The sequence below is a fragment of the Elephas maximus genome, chromosome 10 (assembly GCF_024166365.1).
Source record: "Elephas maximus indicus isolate mEleMax1 chromosome 10, mEleMax1 primary haplotype, whole genome shotgun sequence".
NCBI lineage: Eukaryota > Metazoa > Chordata > Mammalia > Proboscidea > Elephantidae > Elephas > Elephas maximus.
This window is the reverse complement of record NC_064828.1, coordinates 21,114,464-21,134,211: the sequence shown is the minus strand read 5'-3', so window position 1 is coordinate 21,134,211 and position 19,748 is coordinate 21,114,464. Positions and strand designations below refer to the sequence as shown.

The following is a 19,748-nucleotide window of genomic DNA, read 5'->3' as shown; positions in this document are numbered from 1 at the left end:
CTTGGCTTATTTGGGCAGCTATAAAAGAAGAAACAAATTACTGTAACATAGGGGGATTACCACAGGTGACTTTGCAGAGGAGTGGAACCTGGCAATGTGAAAGGCTGCACAATTAAAGCTCATGTTCTAATTAGTACGGGCATCTCTTGATATTAACTCAAAAAATGAGACTAAAAAGTATATGCTGAAAATACAAAAGAAAAAAAAAGTTTAGCAGCTCTCAGGCTCAAGTTAACAGTTTCAAAACCATTAAGGCTTCTTGGAAGACAGATAAGGCCACTGGCTATGAGAGATACATGCACTGTGTCATTACTTTACAGGTCAAAAAAAAAAAAAAAAAATCTGTGGGTGGTAAAAAAACAAAACAAAAACAAAAAACTGAAACAATTCTATAGAGATACCTATGAGCATGTTGAAAGTATCTAGAACATCTTTTAACAATTTATTTTTGCTGAATTAAATACCAAAAAGTATTGTCAGGGAAGGGGGAATGTGAAAAATGAAAAGACAAAAGGTAACACGAGGACTAGACAGCCGATTCAAGTGGTCTTACTAACTCTGAGCTTCCCCTCATCAGGCAATGAGAGCCCCAAGTAAGAGGATGAGAAGTAGCACTGAAGTTTTAGTTTTTTTTTTTTTTTTGCATCGACCTTTGCTGTACAGGCTAGCGGGGAAACGACTCTTCCAAGGGCACTTTCTGAGGGAATCAGTGGGGCAGTAGCAGAGAGCAATCTCCTAGGAAGCAATAAGAGAGCAACTTGAGAAATTCCACAGCAATAAATCACCATGCCCAGATGGTATTCATCTGAGAGTTTCTGAAGGAAATAAAGTGTGAAATGGCTGAGCTACAGACGAGGGCACGCAATGTATCTAGAAAACCAGCAACTCTTTCCAAATATTACGGTTTTGCTAATATGAAGCTTTTCTTTAGGAAAGGAAAAAAAGAAAAATCAAATTAAGATTTATAAAATCACAGAGCAGAGGTTCTCCCGGTGATAATGGGGAAACTGATAGAGTCTAATTAAGAATAGCTTCCTTCAACATCAGGATAAGGTTAACCTGTGAAGGTCAAATCACCCAGTGAGTCTATAAAGAGAACACTGTTTCTCTCCATCCTATTAAACTTATCTGGAAATGTCAATAAAATACTAGATAGAAGTAAACCAGTAAATGTAATTTATTTGGGAATTACATGAAGCTTTTAACAAGGTCACATGAGACTATCGGGGAAAATAAATAAGCGCAGTCTTTGGGAGGAGAGGCCACAAGAGAAACTTCTGTCATTAATTTTAAAAAACTTGCTAAGTAATGAAAACAGTTTCAGGGACAATTTCTCTTTTCTTCCCTAACACTGGATTACTTCTTCCAGTAAAACAAAAAAGGAATACCACTATGGATAAGATGCAGAATAACAGTAGAGAAAGGAGAAGCACTCCCAAATGTAGAAGGAAACAAGACACGAATAGGCAACAGCAAAGTTTAAGACTGTAACACATTTTTACCAATCAAATGGAACCTAAAAGCCACAACTGAGTTTAAGTTTCTTATCGCTGTGCTCTGTATATGCATCAGCATTTCATGAAATCACGTGAAAAAGTAGTGAGTTTGATTTCTGTGTATTTGAATAAGGGCTGTCTCCTTCAAAGTGGTCACCCGTGGATGCTACATACTTATTCTAATAGCGTATATTTGCCCTTGATCAAACCATTTCTAAAATTTTTTCTACAGAACTACCTTCAAAAGCAGTGGCATATTATCCAAATCTTTGAGGGTGAAGCCAGAGGCCATTAGAGAAGATGGACTGTTGCCCAAAAATGCACCCTTAGTAGAGAGACCAACTCTACGACCTCTACTGTGTCAGCACGAAAGAGCAGTATTGTGCAGGGGAAGAGAAAGACCATGCGGTATAGACATGAACAAACGTGGCCACGGGGAACACGCAAAGGCCTGGGGCAACCACCTATGCCACCATTTGAGAGCTCCAAACATTAGGAAGTGCCAGATCCAAGCCAAGACCGGTGTCACTGTATACCAACCACTTGCTCGTAAAATAGCCCTCTGATGTTATGCAAAATGCCAGCAGCCTTTCAAATCCTGTGGATTGCTATAAAAACCCCCGTTCTCCTCAGCCCGGTAACCTTCTACCTGCTCTGCAGGCTAAATAGCTCCTTTAAATAGTCTTTATGTGGCACTACCTCTTGTCCTTTCGCTGTTATGGTCACTCTCCACTCACTGCATTACAGTTGTTTATATGTCTCATTCTAATGCAATCTTTTCCCTCTGTTTATAAAAAACAATTTCTGCTCTTAGTAGGAAAAAAAAAAGAAAAAGAACATTTACATTGACCGTAACCCTGTCTGTAGCTCTCTGCTGCTAACACACTGGCGTCTCCATTCTCAGGGCTATTTCTATGGTATCTTTTCCACATACTTGAGATTTAATGGTTGGTTTTGCCTGTTTCCTGAATGACTGTAGCTGTAACCCTCATAAACGAAGGTGCCCATCACAATGTAGCTGTAACCCTCATAAACTAAGGTGTCCATAACACTGTAGCTGTAACCCTCATAAACTAAGGCGTCCATAACAATGTAGCTGTAACCCTCATAATCTAAGGCGTCCATAACAATGAAGCTGTAACCCTTATAAACTAAGGCGTCCATAACAATGTAGCTGTAACCCTCATAAACTAAGGTGTCCATAACAATGTAGCTGTAACCCTCATAATCTAAGGTGTCCATTACAATGTAGCTGTAACCCTCATAAACTAAGGCGTCCATAACACTGTAGCTGTAACCCTCATAATCTAAGGTGTCCATAACACTGTAGCTGTAACCCTCATAAACGAAGGCGTCCGTAACAATGTAGCTGTAACCCTCATAAATGAAGGTGTCCATCACAATGTAGCTGTAACCCTCATAAACGAAGGCGTCCATCACAATGTAGCTGTAACCCTCATAAACGAAGGTGTCCATAACAATGTAGCTGTAATCCTCATAAATTAAGGCATCCATAACAATGTAGCTGTAACCCTCATAAACGAACGTGTCCATAACAATGTAGCTGTAACCCTCATAAACGAAGGTGTCCATCACAATGTAGCTGTAACCCTCATAAACGAAGGTGCCCATCACAATGTAGCTGTAACCCTCATAAACGAAGGCGTCCATAACAAACACAATATTCCATGTTACCACTGAGTGCGACCTCCAATCTCATTGCTGCTTTGCTGGCCACAATGTGCCACTGGCAAATATTAATCTTAGTGCCACAGAACCTTTAAGACTTTTATCTTGAGCGCTATTGTTCAGTTATGTCTCTTCCATCTTATATTGTGAATCGGTTTTAGGGACTTTACACTTACCCCTATTATTTCTGACTTGGTCATATTTAGTCACTAGTTCAGATTGGTTACTGTGAATCAGAATTCTGACTCTATCCTTCAAAGTACTACTGATCCAACAACCACTTGAGTTAACTGCAAACGCAACCAGCACGGCATTCATGTGCTCATTCAAATGATTGTCTAAAAGAGTAAAAAGGGTAGGGTAAAGAAAGAAGGATGTGACATGTCAGTAGAGGCCTCCCTACATTTTGGTACAGATCTCTTATTACCTGTACAATAGGTTTACTTGTTTAACTAATTATGAATTAATTACCAAGTCATTGTTTTATCTTACATTCTTTATAAACCCCAGTTCCACCCAAAATCTGGTGTCTTTATACAAGAGATATGTTTCTGAGAAACTATAGGTAAATTAAATCACATTTTAAATTCAAACAGGATTCAATATTGAAAAGAATTCTGTAATAAAAAAATATCCCTAATATGAATAATATTTTGATAATTATGTATCCTAAAGTACAATGCTGTCAGTGATAATACCCATACTCCTACAAGGAAGAACAGTTAATACCACTATCATTCAACTTTATGCACCAACCACTAATACCAAAGATGAATAAATTGAAGATTTTTACCAACTTCTGCAGTCTGAAATCGATCAAACACGCAATCAAGATGCACTGATAATTACTGGTGATTGGAATGTGAAACTTGGACACAAAGAAGGATAAGTAGCTGGAAAATATGGCCTTGGTGACAGAAATAATGTCGGAGATCACATGATAGAATTTTCCAAGACCGATGGACTACTAACTGGGAATACCTTTTTTTTCAACAACATAAATGGTGACTATACAGGGGGACCTAGCCAGAAAGAATACACAGGAATCAAATCAACTGCATCTGTGGAAAGAGACGACAGAGCAGCTCAAAGCCATCTGTCGGAAAGAGGCCAGGGGCTGACTGCGGAACAAATAATCAACTGCTCATACGCAAGTTCAAGTTGAAGCTGGAGAAGATTAAAACAAGTCCACGAGAGCCAAGGTATGCCCTTGAGTATATCACACCTGAATTTAGAGACCATCTCAGGAATAGATTTGATGCACTGAACACTAATGACCAAAGACAGGATAAGTTGTGGGATGACATCAAGGACATAATACATGAAGAAAGCAAAAGATCATTAAAAAGACAGGAAGGAAAGAAAAGATTACAATGGATTCCAGAAGAGACTCTGAAACTTGTTCTTGAACACTGAGTAGCTAAAGTGAACAGAAAAAAATGATGACATAAAAGAGATGAAGAGAAGATTTCAAAGGGCAGCTCAAGAAGACAAAGTAAATAATGAAATGTGCAAAGACTTGGAGTTCAAAAACCGAAAGGGAAGAACATGCTCAGCATTTCTCAAGCTGAAAGCACTGAATAAAAAAATTCAAGCTTCAGGTTGTAATACTGAAGGATTCTACAGCCAAAATATTGAACGAAGTAGGAAACATCAAAAGAAGATGGATGGAATACACAGCGTCACTGTACCAAAAAGAACTGGATGATGTTCAACCATATCAGGAGGTAGCATATGATCAAAAACAGATTGTATTGAAAGAAGAAGTCCAAGGTGCACTGAAAGCATTTGCCAAAAACAAGGCCCCAGGAATTGACTGAATACCAACTGAGATGTTTCAACCAATGGATGCAATGCTGGAAGTGGTCACTTGTCTATGCTAAGAAATTTGGAAGATAGCTCTCTGGCCAACCGACTGGAAGAGATCCATACTTGTGCCCATTTCAAAAAAAGGTGATCCAACAGAACGTAGAAACTATCAAACAGTATCAATAATATCACATGTAAGTAAAATTTTGCTGAAGATAATTAAAAAACTGCTGCAGCAGTACAGTGGCAGTGAACTGCCAGAAGTTCAAGCTGGATTCAAAAGAGGATGTAGAACCAGGGATATCGTTGCTGATGTCAGCTGGATCTTGGCTGAAAGCAGAGAATACCAGAAAGATGTTTACCTGTGTTTTATTGACTATGTAAAGACATTCGACTGTGTGGATCATAACAAATTATGGATAACTCTGGAAGAATAGCAATGAATTCCAGCACACTTAACTGTGTTCATGCAGAACCTGTATGTAGACTGAGAGGCAGTCATTTCAAACAAAACAAGGGAATACTGCATCAGGGTTGTATGCTTTCACCATACTTATTTAATTTGTATACCGAGTAAATAATTCAAGAAGATGTATTAAATAAAGAAGAACAGGGCATCAGGACTGGAGGAAGACTCATTAACAACCTGTGATATGCAGACAACACAACCTTGCTTGCTGAAAGTGAAGAGGACTTGAAGCACTTACTGATGATGGTCAAAGTCTTCAGTATGCATTATACCTCAACATAAAGAAAACCAAAACCCTCACAACTTGACCAAGGAGCAACATCATGATAAACAGAGAAAATATTAAAATTGTCAAGGATTTCATTTTACTTGTATCCACAATCAAAGTCCATGGAAGCAGCAGTCAAGAAATCAAATGACATATTGTACTGGGCAAATCTGCTGGAAAAACCTCTTTAAAGAGTTAAAAAGGCAACATGTCACTTTAAGGACTAAGGTGTGCCTGACCCAAGCCAGGGTATTTTCAGTCGCTTTTTTTAATATGGATGCGAATGCTGGACAATGAATAAGGCAGACTGAGAGAAATGATGCCTCTGAATCATAGTGTTGGCGAAGAATATTGAATATACCATGAGCTACCAGAGGAAAGAACAAATTCATCTTGGAAGAAGTATAGTCAGGACGCTCTGTAGAAGGGAGGATGGTGAGACTTCCTCTCACATACTTTGGGCGTGTTATCAGGAGGGACCAGTCCCTGGAGAAGGGCATCATGCTTGGTAGAGTATAGGCTCAGAGAAAAAGAGGAAGACCCTTGGTGAGATGGACTGACATAGTGGCTGCAACAAGGTGAGGATGGCACAGGACCAGGCAGTGTTTCGTTCTGTCGTACACGGGTTGCTATGAGTCGGAACAGACTTGATGGCACCTAATAACCACCACGACAATGCTGTTTTATCTTAATTGCATATTGTTGTACAGTTTTTATGAGCTAGGAGTGCGAAAGTCAAAACAGTGACTGAATGGGAGCTCAACTGTAGGAGATCATACACAGGGGGCTAAACCTAATCTATTACACAAAAGAGTAAAAGATTAATTTCCTAACACAGATCTGGGTTGTGGAGAAAGGTTAACCTTCTTGATTTGTAAAAAAGTTATGTGCATTGAATTGACAGGGAAATTATTAAAAAAAAGATATTTAATTGTTCCAACATATATTGTTTAAGTGTATATTGAACCTTTTTACTGAGAGTAAACAGAACGAAGGGAGACTAAGGACAGGAGTAGTTCGAAGCCAAGCCAATGCTGATAAATTAGAGGCACAGATCTAATAACTGCATACCATCACCAGCATTCACTTTTCCTGACTGGAGTCTGTTTTTTTAATGCGTTCACTGACACAGGGTTTTAAAAGTACCTATGATTACTGACCTAAAAGATAAGTAGGTAACCTGTGCTGTAATTTTTTTGCCACTTGATATGTTAAGCAATCTTCATACTGAAAAAAAACTGCAATTACTGAAGCACAGTTGAATGGCCCCAGAACACACTGGCTCCATTAAATTTGTTTACATCTAATTACTCTTGCCAGAGCCAGGTGAGAAATTCATTGTGATAAGATCTTTCTTTACCCTGTAGCCAAAAAAAGAAAAGGGGGGGGGGGGAGAAATTAAATGAAATAAAATCAGTGATTTTCAATCTAATTACTATCTAAAACTATTCGGGGTATTTCCTCTTTAAGACCTTATAAAGCTGGCTTTGTGCACTAACCATTATATTTGTAATTTCAACTGCTTAAATTTTAATACAAATAGCTCATCCTTGAAAAATTAGTGTAAATCACCACCAATGTCAACTATGAATGTACTTCCTGTATCTTTCAAGTTAAACATTTTAAGATAAACTAGAATTATTGCTATTTAGAAACAGCGATTCAGCTCGTTTCCTAAAACATATGACTATATCTGATCTATAATATCTTTAAAGAAGTAAATAAAAATGTGAGAATTAACAAGTGCAGTACAGGAAACAAAAAGCCCCAGGCTGAACCACATTTTAGAAACCGATTCTGATGAACCTGTCCAAAAAAAAAAAATCCCTAGTTATAGTTCCTTTGAACACCATAAGCTTTAACTTTCTTCGCTATATTCCATCGGTTTCATAAGACACTCCCAGTGATTTTTAAAGGTGGAGAAAAGAAAGAGAGGTGTGCTGGATTTATGTGGCAACACAGTTACACAACACCTAAGATTCTCCTTATTCAAACAGGAAAATGAAACAACAAATGAAGGACATGTGAAAAGCTTAACCACTCAGTTTACTTGTTCACATACATTGCTATTGTTATTAGGTGCCATTGAGTCAATTTCCACTCCTAGCAACCACATGTGACAAAGCAGAAATGCCCCATAGGGTTTTTTTTTTTTTGACTTTTTAAAAATTTTATTGTTTTTTTTTTAGGTGAAAGTTTACAGAGCAAATTAGTTTCTCATTCAAAAATTTATACACAAATTGTTTTGTGACATTGCTTGCAATCCCCACAATGAGTCAGCACTCTCCCCTTTCCACCCCAGGTTCCCAGTGTTCATTCGTCTAGTTTTACTGTCGCTTCCTGCCTTCTGTTGCTTTGGACAGGAGTTGCCCATTTGGTCTCATACACTTGATTGATCTAAGAGGCACATTCCTCACATGTATTATACCATTTGTTTTACATGTTGTTGTTAGGTGCCATCTAGTTGGTTCCGACTCATAGTAACCCCGTGTACAACAGAATGAAACACTGCCCAGGCCTGTGCCATCTTCACAATCTTTGTTATGCTTGAGCCCATTGTTGCAGCCACTGTGTCAATCATTCTTGTTGAGGGTCTTCCTCTTTTTCCCTGACTCTCTACTTTACCAAGCATGATGTCCTTCTCCAGGGACTGATCCCTCCTGACAACATGTCCAAAGTATGTAAGGCCCATCATATGCATGTGAAAGCTGGACAATGAATAAGGAAGACTGGAGAAGAAATGACGCCTTTGAATTGTGGTGCTGACGAAGAATATTGAATATACCATGGACTGCCAAAAGAACGAACAAATCTGTCTTAGAAGAAGTAAAACCAGAATTCTCCTGAGAACCCATAGGGTTTTATAATTGGCTGTAATCTTTACAGGAGCAGATCGCCAGGTCTGTCTCCTGTGAAGCCACTGAATGCATTGGAACACCAGTTTTTCAGTTAACAGCGGAGTGCTTAACCACTGTGCCCACACAGAGACTCTAAAAATGGAAGCCCTAAGGTTAAATAAATTTTCTAGATTATAAGGCTAAGAAGTGGCAAAATCAGGCCTTGAAATGACATACTTTGGCTTTGAGTCTAACACTTTTGCCTGAAAGATCAAGTTAAACCACAATAAAATAAAGAACTACTCCTTATGCTAAGGTGCATAAATGCAGTGTGCCATAGGCAATAAAGGCCCAGATTAACACGGCCTACTTTCCTGGAAAAACAATTCTGTTAAAAGAATTAGTGAAAAAATAGACAAAATAATGGAATAAAACGGAGATGAGCAATTTAATATCAAGCAGACATGGAAAAAAATCTATGGAGTAATACACTAGATTACTGTAATAAGCAGAAAGTGGTCCTTAATCTTGGCTGCCTTTTAGAATCAGCTGGCAAGCTTTTAACAAATACCAATACCTATGCCCCACCCCAGAAAAATCAAATCAAATCAAAGTATCTGGGAGTGGGGCTTACATGAAAGTACTTTTGCAAAGGCTCCTTAGGGGATTCTAATATGCAGCCATGGTTGGGAACCAATTATACAGAGTAATGTCAACAGGTGGGCCAGCAAATATGGACAAGAGTCCTCTAGTGAAGCACAAAGTGTAGCAGTATAAGAAAATTACAGGATTGCAGGAGAAGGAAATAAACCAATAAAAAAACCCATAGGATGTTTGGAGGACTGGTGGTGCAGTGGTTAAGAGCTCGGCTGCTAACCAGAAGGTCGCCCCTTAGAAACCCTCTGGGGCAATTCTACTCTGTCTTACAGGGTTGCTATGAGTCGGAATTAACTTGATGGCAATGGGTTTGGTTTTGGTTTTGGTTTTATATGATGTTTCACCGAAGAGTACTCAACTGATTTACACTCCTTAAAGAGGTGCCAGGCTTCCGGACAGTGTTTGCTGCAATGGGATTTTCCGTCACCACTGACTATCCTCTTGGGTAGGAATCTGTAACAGAGCTGTTAGGCCACGCATAGGTACTACCAGAAATCAATCCAATGAATACAACAGGAAAAAGAAAAAGGAGCCTGATTTTAGCGGCGGGGATGGGGAAAGCTTGCTGAATTAAACTGAAAGCGTTTTCTGCATCCTGGGAAGGAGGGAAGAGATGCTTCCACAGAAAATGTTGACTTATTAGCACGCGCATGTGCGCACGCGCACAGACACACACAGACACACACACACAGACACACACACACAGACACACTCCAAGCAAGCAGGTAAAAAGTTATTTGTAGAAGGGGAAAACTCTATCTACCAGCATGTGTTAGCTTTCATGTGTTAAGGCAAAAGAAACATAATCTGGGCTTGGAAAAGAAAAAATATTTTGAAATACAATTCCTGAGCCAGGGACTTGGTATGTTCCATCTGAATGACTTATGAAGATAACAAAGGGGTCAAGAGCAGAGAAATTCTGACATAAACTAACTAGTGGTAAACATCAAAATCCAGTCAGATACTCAGTCATGTCAAAGAAGTTTTGCAAATTCAACTATTAAATGCAAGTGCCAGAATCCATTTTTGAAAGAGGAGGATACGTGGGGTCTCCACGAGTTGGAATCAACTTGACAGCAAGCGGTTTTATTCAGTCATGAATTAACTTCTAACGCTTTACTCTTATCCTAGGTTCCAAGTTTCTGTAAAATTTGCTCAGAAAGCCCTAATTGTATAAAACATAAAAATATTTTCTCTGCAGTACCACATATATAATGTGGTATAAAGTGAATGAGACAGTGAGATAACCCCAAAGATTGGATTTTCAATAATAATAACAGCGACAACAATATGGGTTCAAACTTCAGGGTCTTGAAAATGGGGAGGGGAAGGGATGGATTGGAAAAAAGTAAATGGTGATAGTGACTGACATAAACACCAATACGTACAGGCAAAGGATTCAAATTCCTTTAATCTAAGTTAGAAATAAGAACTGCACTGCGTGAAGACAACTTTTCAAAGGAGGAGGATCAGTGGAATTCTCCCAGGCAGAACGGCAAGCCTCCAGGCTTTAAAATCTCCTTGAAGACACCCAGCTAACAATGAAAGTGCCGAACTAGACTGAGAAACCCATTCAGGCACTCTAGACCAAGGCCGGTGAACATTTTCTATAAAGGACCAGACTAAATATTCTAGACATTGTAGGGCTGACTGTCTGGGTCATACTACTCATTTCTGCCATTTTAGCATGAAAGCAGCCAGACAATATGTAAACAAATGAGCACGGCTGTGCCCCAATACACCTTTATTTACATACATAGGTGGTGAGACAGATTTGGCCTGTGGGCAGTAGTTTATGACTTCTACTCCAGACTAGAAGTTCAGTACCTTAGCTTCACATTGGAATCACCTGAAATGATATAAAAGACCGCTGGGTGTCTGGGTCGCACCCCCAGGTATTCTGATTTAATTGGTCTGGGGTGCAGTTTGGGCACTGGGATTTTTAAAAGCTCCACAGGTGACTCTGACGTACAACAAAGGCTGAAAACCATTGTTCATTCTGGTAATGGTTAATATGCTGGGCCGCTACCTGAAAAACTGGAGGTTTGAGTCCACACAGAGCCACGTTGGAACAAAGGCCTGGTGATCTGCTTCTGAAAAATCAGCCATCGAAAACCCCATGGAAACCTGTACACCCATGTTCACTGCAGCACTTTTACCAATAACCGAAAGGGAGAAACAACTGAAAGGTCCATCAGCAGATAAATGGGTAAACAAAATGTGGTAACACATACGATGTAATATTACACAGCCATACAGAGCAATGAAGTTCCGATACATGTCATGACATGGATAAACCCTGAAAACACACTGAGTGAAAAAGGCAGTCACAAAGGTACAAATACTGTATGATCTTGCTTACATGAAATAAACAAATATATAGAAGCCAAATATTATTAATGGTTACCAGGGGTGGCATGGAGGGAGAAAAGGGGAGTTTCTGTCTGGAGGGCACTGAGTTTATGTTAATGGTGGTGGAATATTTTGGAAAAGGATAGCCATAATGGTGCCGCAACATGAGAAATGTAATCAATATCACTGGATTATAAATGTGGAACTTGTACTAGCAAAGGTTTTAGTGTGTATGTTTTCACCACATTAAAAAAAAAAAAAAAAAAATTAAAACCCTATGAGTACCATTCTACCCTGACACCCATAGGGTCTCCATGAGTTGGAATCAACTTGACGGCAAGTGGTTTTATTCAGTCATGAATTAACTTCTAATGCTTTATTTTTATCCTAGGTTCCAAGTTTCGGTAAAATTTGCTCAGAAAGCCCTAACTCTATAAAAACATAAAAATATTTTCTCTACAGTGCCACATATATAATGTGGTATAAAGTGAATGAGACAGTGAGATAACCCCAAAGACTGGATTTTCAAATCAGACAAATCGTAGACCTTACCCAGTATCAATCGTTACTGATAATTTCAAAAATAGAACAAAAAAGCACAGCAAATCAGGGAGAGGTCCAGGACCACCATAATAGCTCTCCAAGTCCTTCCTTTCCACACTGGATGTAGTTGGCCCAGATTAATATGTAAAGTTGGAATTACAGTACCATTCTCCATTTCTTCCCAACAAAAACTACTTTTCTAAGGAGGCTGGGTGGTGCAACAGTTAAGAACTTGGCAGCTAACCAAAAGGTTGGCAGTTTGAACCTACGCAGCGGCTCTGCAGGAGAAAGATCTGGCAACCTGCTCTCATAAAGATTACAGCCTAGAAAATCCTATGGGACAGTTCTACTCTGTCCTATTGGGTCACTGTGAATCAGAACTGACTCAAGGGCAACGGGTTTGGTGTTTTTTGGGAGATAGTGTCCAGAGAAGAAGAAAGGACACTACCTCCCCCAAAACACCAAACCCATTGCCCTTGAGTCAATTCTGATTCACAGAGTGGTGGGTTTTTTTAGTGTCCAGAGATTACTGCTCAGTAAATTGTGGATTTCATCTGGTTTCTGGACCTAACTATATCCCAGATATCACAATACAGGTTTTAACGGTCATTGGTTTCCAGGCACTATTATGCAACATGTTCATGTCAGGGGTTCCTTTATCTGTCCAAACCCTATCAGCTGTAACATGGGAAAGAGAAATCCCCTTTATCTGTGGTACTGGGTCATTAGAGAACAAATATAACAGCCACACTGTCTAATAATGCCTTATCACAATTTAGGGTCACCACAGTGTTCCCACAAGTGGGTAGACCTCTGAAAGTAGCAACTTCCATAGTGATTATAATATCCAGTAGACTTTCCTGGATAAGGGTAGAGGCCCTCTTCCCACAGTTTGTTGACTAGTATGCCATTCCATTAATTAATCAATTAGTCAATTTATTTAAAGCTTTGTTGTCCCTCCAGGGCCATTTCCGAATACATCACTCTTCTAGAAAGAGCACCGTCTACTGTCTGTATTTAGATTATCAAGCTCTTTCATCATGATGAGCTTTCAAGAACACCATTTTGGTCTGACACAGTACCAAGGACAGTACCTAAAATCCCTGCAGAACGTCTAGCACAGCAGGGACAGTCCCAGTAAAGCCACCATGTGTGTGGTTACCTTGGCACAGTAGTGAAATTTGTGCAACAGGAAAAAGGTTTGCACACAAAAATAACATGTCCCACGAGACTGTCAATTATTACCTTATGCCTCCTCAAATACAGGTCTGCCTGGGTGTGTCGAAGATCTCCCATAAATGCACTTTGCACATCTCCAGAGAGGAGTTATCAGTGGTATCAGTTCACTGCATCACACCCCAAATCCATCACCCTCAAAGGTGGTCTAGTTCTACTTCCAGTTTCCTTCAATGAATTCTATTCACCTTCACACATTCTGCATACACTACGCATAGATCAAGCTATAATAGCAAGCAGTAAAAATAACACTTTCCGTTATGTCTTAGCAACATATTGTTTTAATTTATGCCCACAAAGACTGCAAAAGATCTGCAGTTCAGAGTCCTCTATTCTATATAATTCATAGTCATCTAAAAATAAGCAGAATGGTAGATATAACCTATAAACCAAGAACTGAGTGATACCTGTAGTGAACTACCCCTACATTGAGGCATCAAGTGGTACTCTGTCATTCATCACTCCAAATTATCTACATGGAATCTTCAAGTAGTGCTGTTTTCCTTTTCTGGAGAAAACAGGTCCAGATTTTTCTTGTAACATCAGAAGTATTTTGCACTGGATCTGAGATACCGAAGTATTATTCTCTAGCTCTGAGGCTCTAGTATGGAAGTCACATGACTGGACTTCTCTACAGAATTGTAATCCACTTAGAAGTGCCTTTCCTTCTCCTATGATCCTCTTATTTCTATTAATTACTTGTTTTGAATCATACTCTTCCCCTATGGTTGAGCTTTCTGGACTGTGGAAAACCTAAAAGGCCAGTAAAATCAGCAGCTTTATTACCACTTCAGCTTGGACCCACACCCAGGCAGATGTTGCAGGATTTGACAGGCTATTTGGTAATGGGGCTACATTTACAGATAGGCCCTGTCATGAGCTGAATTACCCGTACCCATTGCTATCGAGTTGATTCTGACTCATAGTGACCCTACAGGACAAAGCAGAACTGCCCCGTAGAGTTTCCAAGGAGCGCCTGGCAGTTTTAAACTGCCAACCCTTTGGTCAACCACCACAGCATTTAGCCACTACGCCACCAGGATTTGAGTTTAATTGTGTCCCCCAAAAATATGTGTATCAATTTGGTGAGGCCATGATTCCCAGTATTGTGTGACTGTCCACCATTTTGTCATCTGGTGTGATTTTCCTATGTATCGTAAATCCTCTCTGTGATGTTAATGAGAAGGGATTAGTGGTAGTTATGTTAATGGGGTAGGACTCAATCTACAAGATTAGACTGTGTCTTAAACCAGTCTCTTTTGAAATATAAAAGAGAGAAACGAGCAGAGAGACATGGGGACCTCATACCACCAAGAAAGATGCACCAGGAGCACAGAACATCCTTTGGACCAGGGATCCCTGCTCTAAGAAGCTCTTCAGCCAAGAGAAGATTGATGACAAGGACCTTCCCCCAGAGCGAACAGAGAAAGAAAGTTTTCCCCTGGAGTTGGCATCCTCAGTTCAGACTTCCAGCCTACCAGACTGTGAGAGAATAAACTTCTGTTTGTTGAACCCACCCACTTGTGGTATTTCCATTACAGCAGTCCTAGATAACTAACAGACCCTAATTTGCCTACATGGGGTGAAATTACAATGAACCCTAAGAGCCTTAAATAACACACACTGTCAAATTTAATGGCACTGACACTGCATCTTGTGTACCGATATCTCTTTCCTTTGTACATATAAATTTAAACTCAAGCCTGGGACTACTTGGTCAGGCAAAACAAAAGACAAATTTTGTGAAAAGGGAGATTGTGTACTCGTATCCTCTCCCATCACCTCATTCCTACTTCCCCATCCTAGAAACCTCTCCAGTAGAGTTCCAGCATTACTTACCTGATCTAAAACTTTTCTTAACCCGGTGTTTTAATAAACTAGTTCTTTAATTGCTCATTCTAATTTTTGATGGCAGCACGCTCTGAGAGTAATAAAAAAATGTAGCATGTCCATGAAATATATTTCTGGTCCATTTTTTGGGCAATGTACACTGATCAGAAAATACCAAGCTTGGACAAAATGATACAGAATTGGCTGTTCAAATCATTAATTATACTTTCCAATGTTGCTTTTTTAACAGCGAAATAAGGCTTAGAGAAGGATAGACATAAATCTCAGTTAACACCCATTTGTAGTCTTCTGGAGCTACTGGAATAAGCCTAATATAATCCACTTGCCAGCTATGTGCCAGTGCTTACCCTTGGGGGAATCTTATCAATTGCTTTAGAATAAAATTCAATTTTAAATGTAAAATGTGTTAATTTTTGATAAATCTGCATAGGCATGTAACCACAACTATAACATATAAACACATTTCTACCACTCCAAAACCCCCATGTGTCTGTCAGTTTGTCGTACTGTGGGGGCTTGTGTGTTGCTGTGATGCTGGAAGCTATGCCACCAGTATTCAGATACCAGCAGGGTCGCCCATGGAGGACAGGTTTCAGCTGAGCTTCCAGACTCAGACAGACTAGGAAGGACCCGGCAGTCTACTTCTGAAAAGCATTAGCCAGTGAAATCCTTATGAATAGCAGCAGAACATTGTCTGATATAGTGCTGGAAGATGAGTCCCCCAGGTTGGAAGGCACTCAAAAGATGACTGGGGAAGAGCTGCCTCCTCAGAGTAGAGTTGACATTAATGAAGTGGATGGAGTAAAAAGCTTTTGGGGCCTTCATTTGCTGATGTGGCACGACTCAAAATGAGAAGAAACAGCTGCAAACATCCATTAATAACTGGAACCTGGAATGTACGAAGTATGAATCTAGGAAAATTAGAAATCATCAAAAATGAAATGGAACGCATAAACATCAATATCCTAGGCATTAGTGAGCTGAAATGGACTGGTATCGGCCATTTTGGAGCAGACAAGCATATAGTCTACTATGCTGGGAATGACAACTTGAAGAGGAATGGTGTTGAATTCATCGTTAAAAAGAACGTTTCAAGATCTATCCTGAAGTACAATGCTGTCAGTGACAGCATAATATCCATACTCCTACAGGGAAGACCAGTTAATGCAACTATTATTCAAATTTACACACCAACTGCTAGGGCCAAAGATGAAGAAATAGAAGATTTTTATCAGCTGCTGCAGTTTGAAATTGATCAAACATGCAACCAAGACGCATTGATAATTACTGGCGATTGGAATGCGAAAGTTGGAAACAAAGAAGAAGGATCAGTAGTTGGAAAATATGGCCTTGGTGACAGAAACAATGCCGGAGATCGAATGATAGAATTTTGCAACACCAACGACTTCTTCATTGCAAATACCTTCTTTCACCAACATAAATGGCGACTATACACAGGGACCTCGCCAGATGGAATGCACAGAAATCAAATTAACTATATCTGTGGAAAGAGATGATGGAAAAGCTCAATATCATCAGTCAGAACAAGACCAGGGGCTGACTGTGGAACAGACCATCAATTGCTCATATGCAAGTTCAAGCTGAAACTGAAGAAAATCAGAGCAAGTCCACGAGAGCCAAAATATGACCTTGAGTATATCCCACCTGAATTTAGAGACGATCTCAAGAATAGATTTGACGCATTGAACACTAGTGACCGAGGATCAGACAAGTTGTGGAATGACATCAAGGACATCATCCATGAAGAAAGCAAGAGGTCACTGAAAAGACAGGAAAGAAAGAAAAGACCAAGCTGGATATCAGAGGAGACTCTGAAACTTGCTCTTGAGCATCGAGCAGCTAAAGCAAAAGGAGGAATTGATGAAGTAAAAGAACTGAACAGAAGATTTCAAAGGGCCTCTCAAGAAGACAAAATAAAGTATTATGATGACATGTGCAAAGAGCTGGAGATGGAAAACTAAAAGGGAAGAACTCACTCGGCGTTTCTCAAGCTGAAAGAACTGAAGAAAAAATTCAAGCCTCGGGGTGCAATAGTGAAGGATTCTATGGGAAAAATAATAAATGATGCAGGAAGCATCAAAAGAAGATGGAAGGAATACACACAGTCATTATACCAAAATGAATTAGTCGATATTCAACCATTTCAAGAGGCGGCATATGATCGGGAACCGATGGTACGGAAGGAAGAAGTCCAAGCTGCTCTGAAGGCATTGGCGAAAAACAAGGCTCCAGGAATTGATGGAATAACAACTGAGATGTTTCAACAAACAGATGCAGCGCTGGAGGTGCTCACTCGTCTATGCCAAGAAATATGGAAGACAGCTTCCTGGCCAACTGACTGGAAGAGATCCATATTTATGCCTATTCCCAAGAAAGGTGATCCAACCAAACGTGGAAATCATAGAACAATATCATTAATATCACACGCAAGGAAAATTCTACTGAAGATCGTTAAAAATGGCTGCAGCAATGTATCAACAGAGAACTGCCAGAAATTCAGGCCGGTTTCAGAAGAGGACGTGGAACCAGGGATATCACTGCTGATGTCAGATGGATCCTGGCTGAAAGCAGAGAATACCAGAAGGGTGTTTACCTGTGTTTTATTGATTATGCAAAGGCATTCGACTGTGTGGATCATAAACTCTGGATAACACTGCAAAGAATGGGAATTCCCGAACACTTGATTGTGCTCACGAGGAAACTTTACATAGATCAAGAGGCAGTTGTTCGGACAGAACAAGGGGATACTGATTGGTTTAAAGTCAGGAAAGGTGTGCGTCAGGGTTGTATTCTTGTACCATACCTATTTAATCTGTATGCTGAACAAATAATCCGAGAACCTGGACTATATGAAGAAGAACGGGGCATCAAGATTGGAGGAAGACTCATTAATGAACTGCGTTATGCAGATGACACAACCTTGCTTGCTGAAAGTGAAGAGGACTTGAAGCACTTACTAATGAAGATCAAAGACCACAGCCTTCGGTATGGATTACACCTCAACATAAAGAAAACAAAAATCCTCACAACTGGAGCAATGAGCAACATCATGATAAACGGAGAAAAGATTGAAGTTGTCAAGGATTTCATTTTACCTGGATCCAAAATCAACAGCCATGGAAGCAGCAGTCAAGAAATCAAAAGACGCATTGCATTGGGCAAATCTGCTGCAAAGGACCTCTTCAAAGTGTTGAAGAACAAAGATGTCACCCTGAAGACTAAGGTGCGCCTGACCCAAGCCATGGTATTTTTAATCGTATCATATGCATGTGAAAGCTGGACAATGAATAAGGAAGACCGAAGAAGAGTTGACGCCTTTGAATTGTGGTGTTGGTGAAGAATATTGAATACACCATGGACTGCCAGAAGAATGAACAAATCTGTCTTGGAAGAAGTACAACCAGAATGCTCCTTAGAAGCAAGGATGGCGAGACTGCGTCTTACATACTCTGAACATGTTGTCAGGTGGGATCAATCCCTGGAGAAGGACATCATGCTTTTCAGGTGTACATGAACTGTTCACCCAAGTAGACCATATTCTGGACCATAAAACAAATCACATTATATATAATCATATTGAAATGATACAGGGTCAGTGGAAAAGAGGAAGACCCTGAACGAGGTGGATTGACACAGTGGCTGCAACAATGAGCTCAAGCATAACGATTTTAAGGATGGCGCAGGACTAGGCAGTGTTTCGTTCTGTTGTGTATAGGGTCGCTACGAGTCAGAACCGACTCGACAGCACCTAACAACAACAACAACAACACCCCAAAAATTGATGACAGAACTTGCAGTCTATCTCATTCCTGCTTTTCAATCTTTTCCTAATCCCCAGCTTCTGGCAACCACTAACCTACCTTCTCTCACTGTACTTTCCTCTTTTAAAAGTATCATAAATGTAATCATAAAACGTGTATCCCAATAGTTTTGATGTGTTGCAGTTTTATTTTCATCCAATTCAAATAGTTTCTAATTCCGTTGTAATTTCTTCTTAGACCAACATATTTTGAAGTGTATCAATTAACTCCGTAAAATGTGGGGGACTTTCCAGGTTTCTGTTACTGATTTTTACTTTAATTCTCCTGTGGCCAAAGAAAATACTTTGTATCATTTCAATATGATTATATATAATGTGATTTGTTTTATGGTCCAGAATATGGTCTACTTGGGTGAACAGTTCATGTACACCTGAAAAGAACGTGTATTTTGTTGTTGATAAGTGGAGTGTTTTACAAATGGCAAGTAGGACAAGTGGGTTGGTAGTAATGTTCAAACTTCCTATATCCTTAATAATCTTCTGTCTACTTGGTTTAGTCATCATTGACAAAGAAATATTGAAAGTTCAAAGTTCCAAGTATAACTGCTGCTTTGTCTATTTCTCCTTGTATCAGTTTTGCATTACATATTTTGAAGCTCTGTTACTGGTGCATAAACCTTTATATTGTTATATGCTCTTCATAATTTGATCCCTTTACCATTTTGAGATGTTCCTCTTTATCCCTGGTAATATTCCTTAG

General features: G+C 39.6%; 2 protein-coding genes across 3 annotated transcripts in view; both read right to left on the bottom strand.

Annotated features, from left to right (window-relative positions):
• DPH6 (diphthamine biosynthesis 6) overlaps positions 1–19,748 on the bottom strand; it is a 191,995-nt gene that overhangs the window by 54,948 nt on the left and 117,299 nt on the right. The window lies entirely within an intron of this gene.
• Positions 1,377–3,706, bottom strand: LOC126084397 (uncharacterized). Of its 2 annotated transcripts, none has more exons than XM_049898983.1 (2): positions 2,887–3,706; positions 1,377–2,730 (listed from the first exon to the last, which is right to left on the bottom strand). In XM_049898983.1, the coding sequence occupies exons 1-2, from the start codon at positions 3,165–3,167 to the stop codon at positions 2,409–2,411; spliced, it is 603 nt and encodes a 200-aa protein (XP_049754940.1). In that variant the 5' UTR covers positions 3,168–3,706; the 3' UTR covers positions 1,377–2,408. The 2 variants fall into 2 exon arrangements, with proteins under 2 accessions (XP_049754940.1, XP_049754939.1); XM_049898982.1 differs by having other exon boundaries at positions 1,377–3,081; positions 3,121–3,706.

Excerpts from the sequence above, each read along its gene's own strand:
- LOC126084397 (XM_049898982.1), bottom strand. The coding sequence starts at position 3,167 with ATGGACGCCTTCGTTTATGAGGGTTACAGCTACATTGTGATGGGCAC. Across the intron at positions 3,082-3,120 it reads AGCTACATTGTGATGGGCAC|CTTCGTTTATGAGGGTTACA; the intron begins CTTCGTTTATGA and ends TGTGATGGACAC.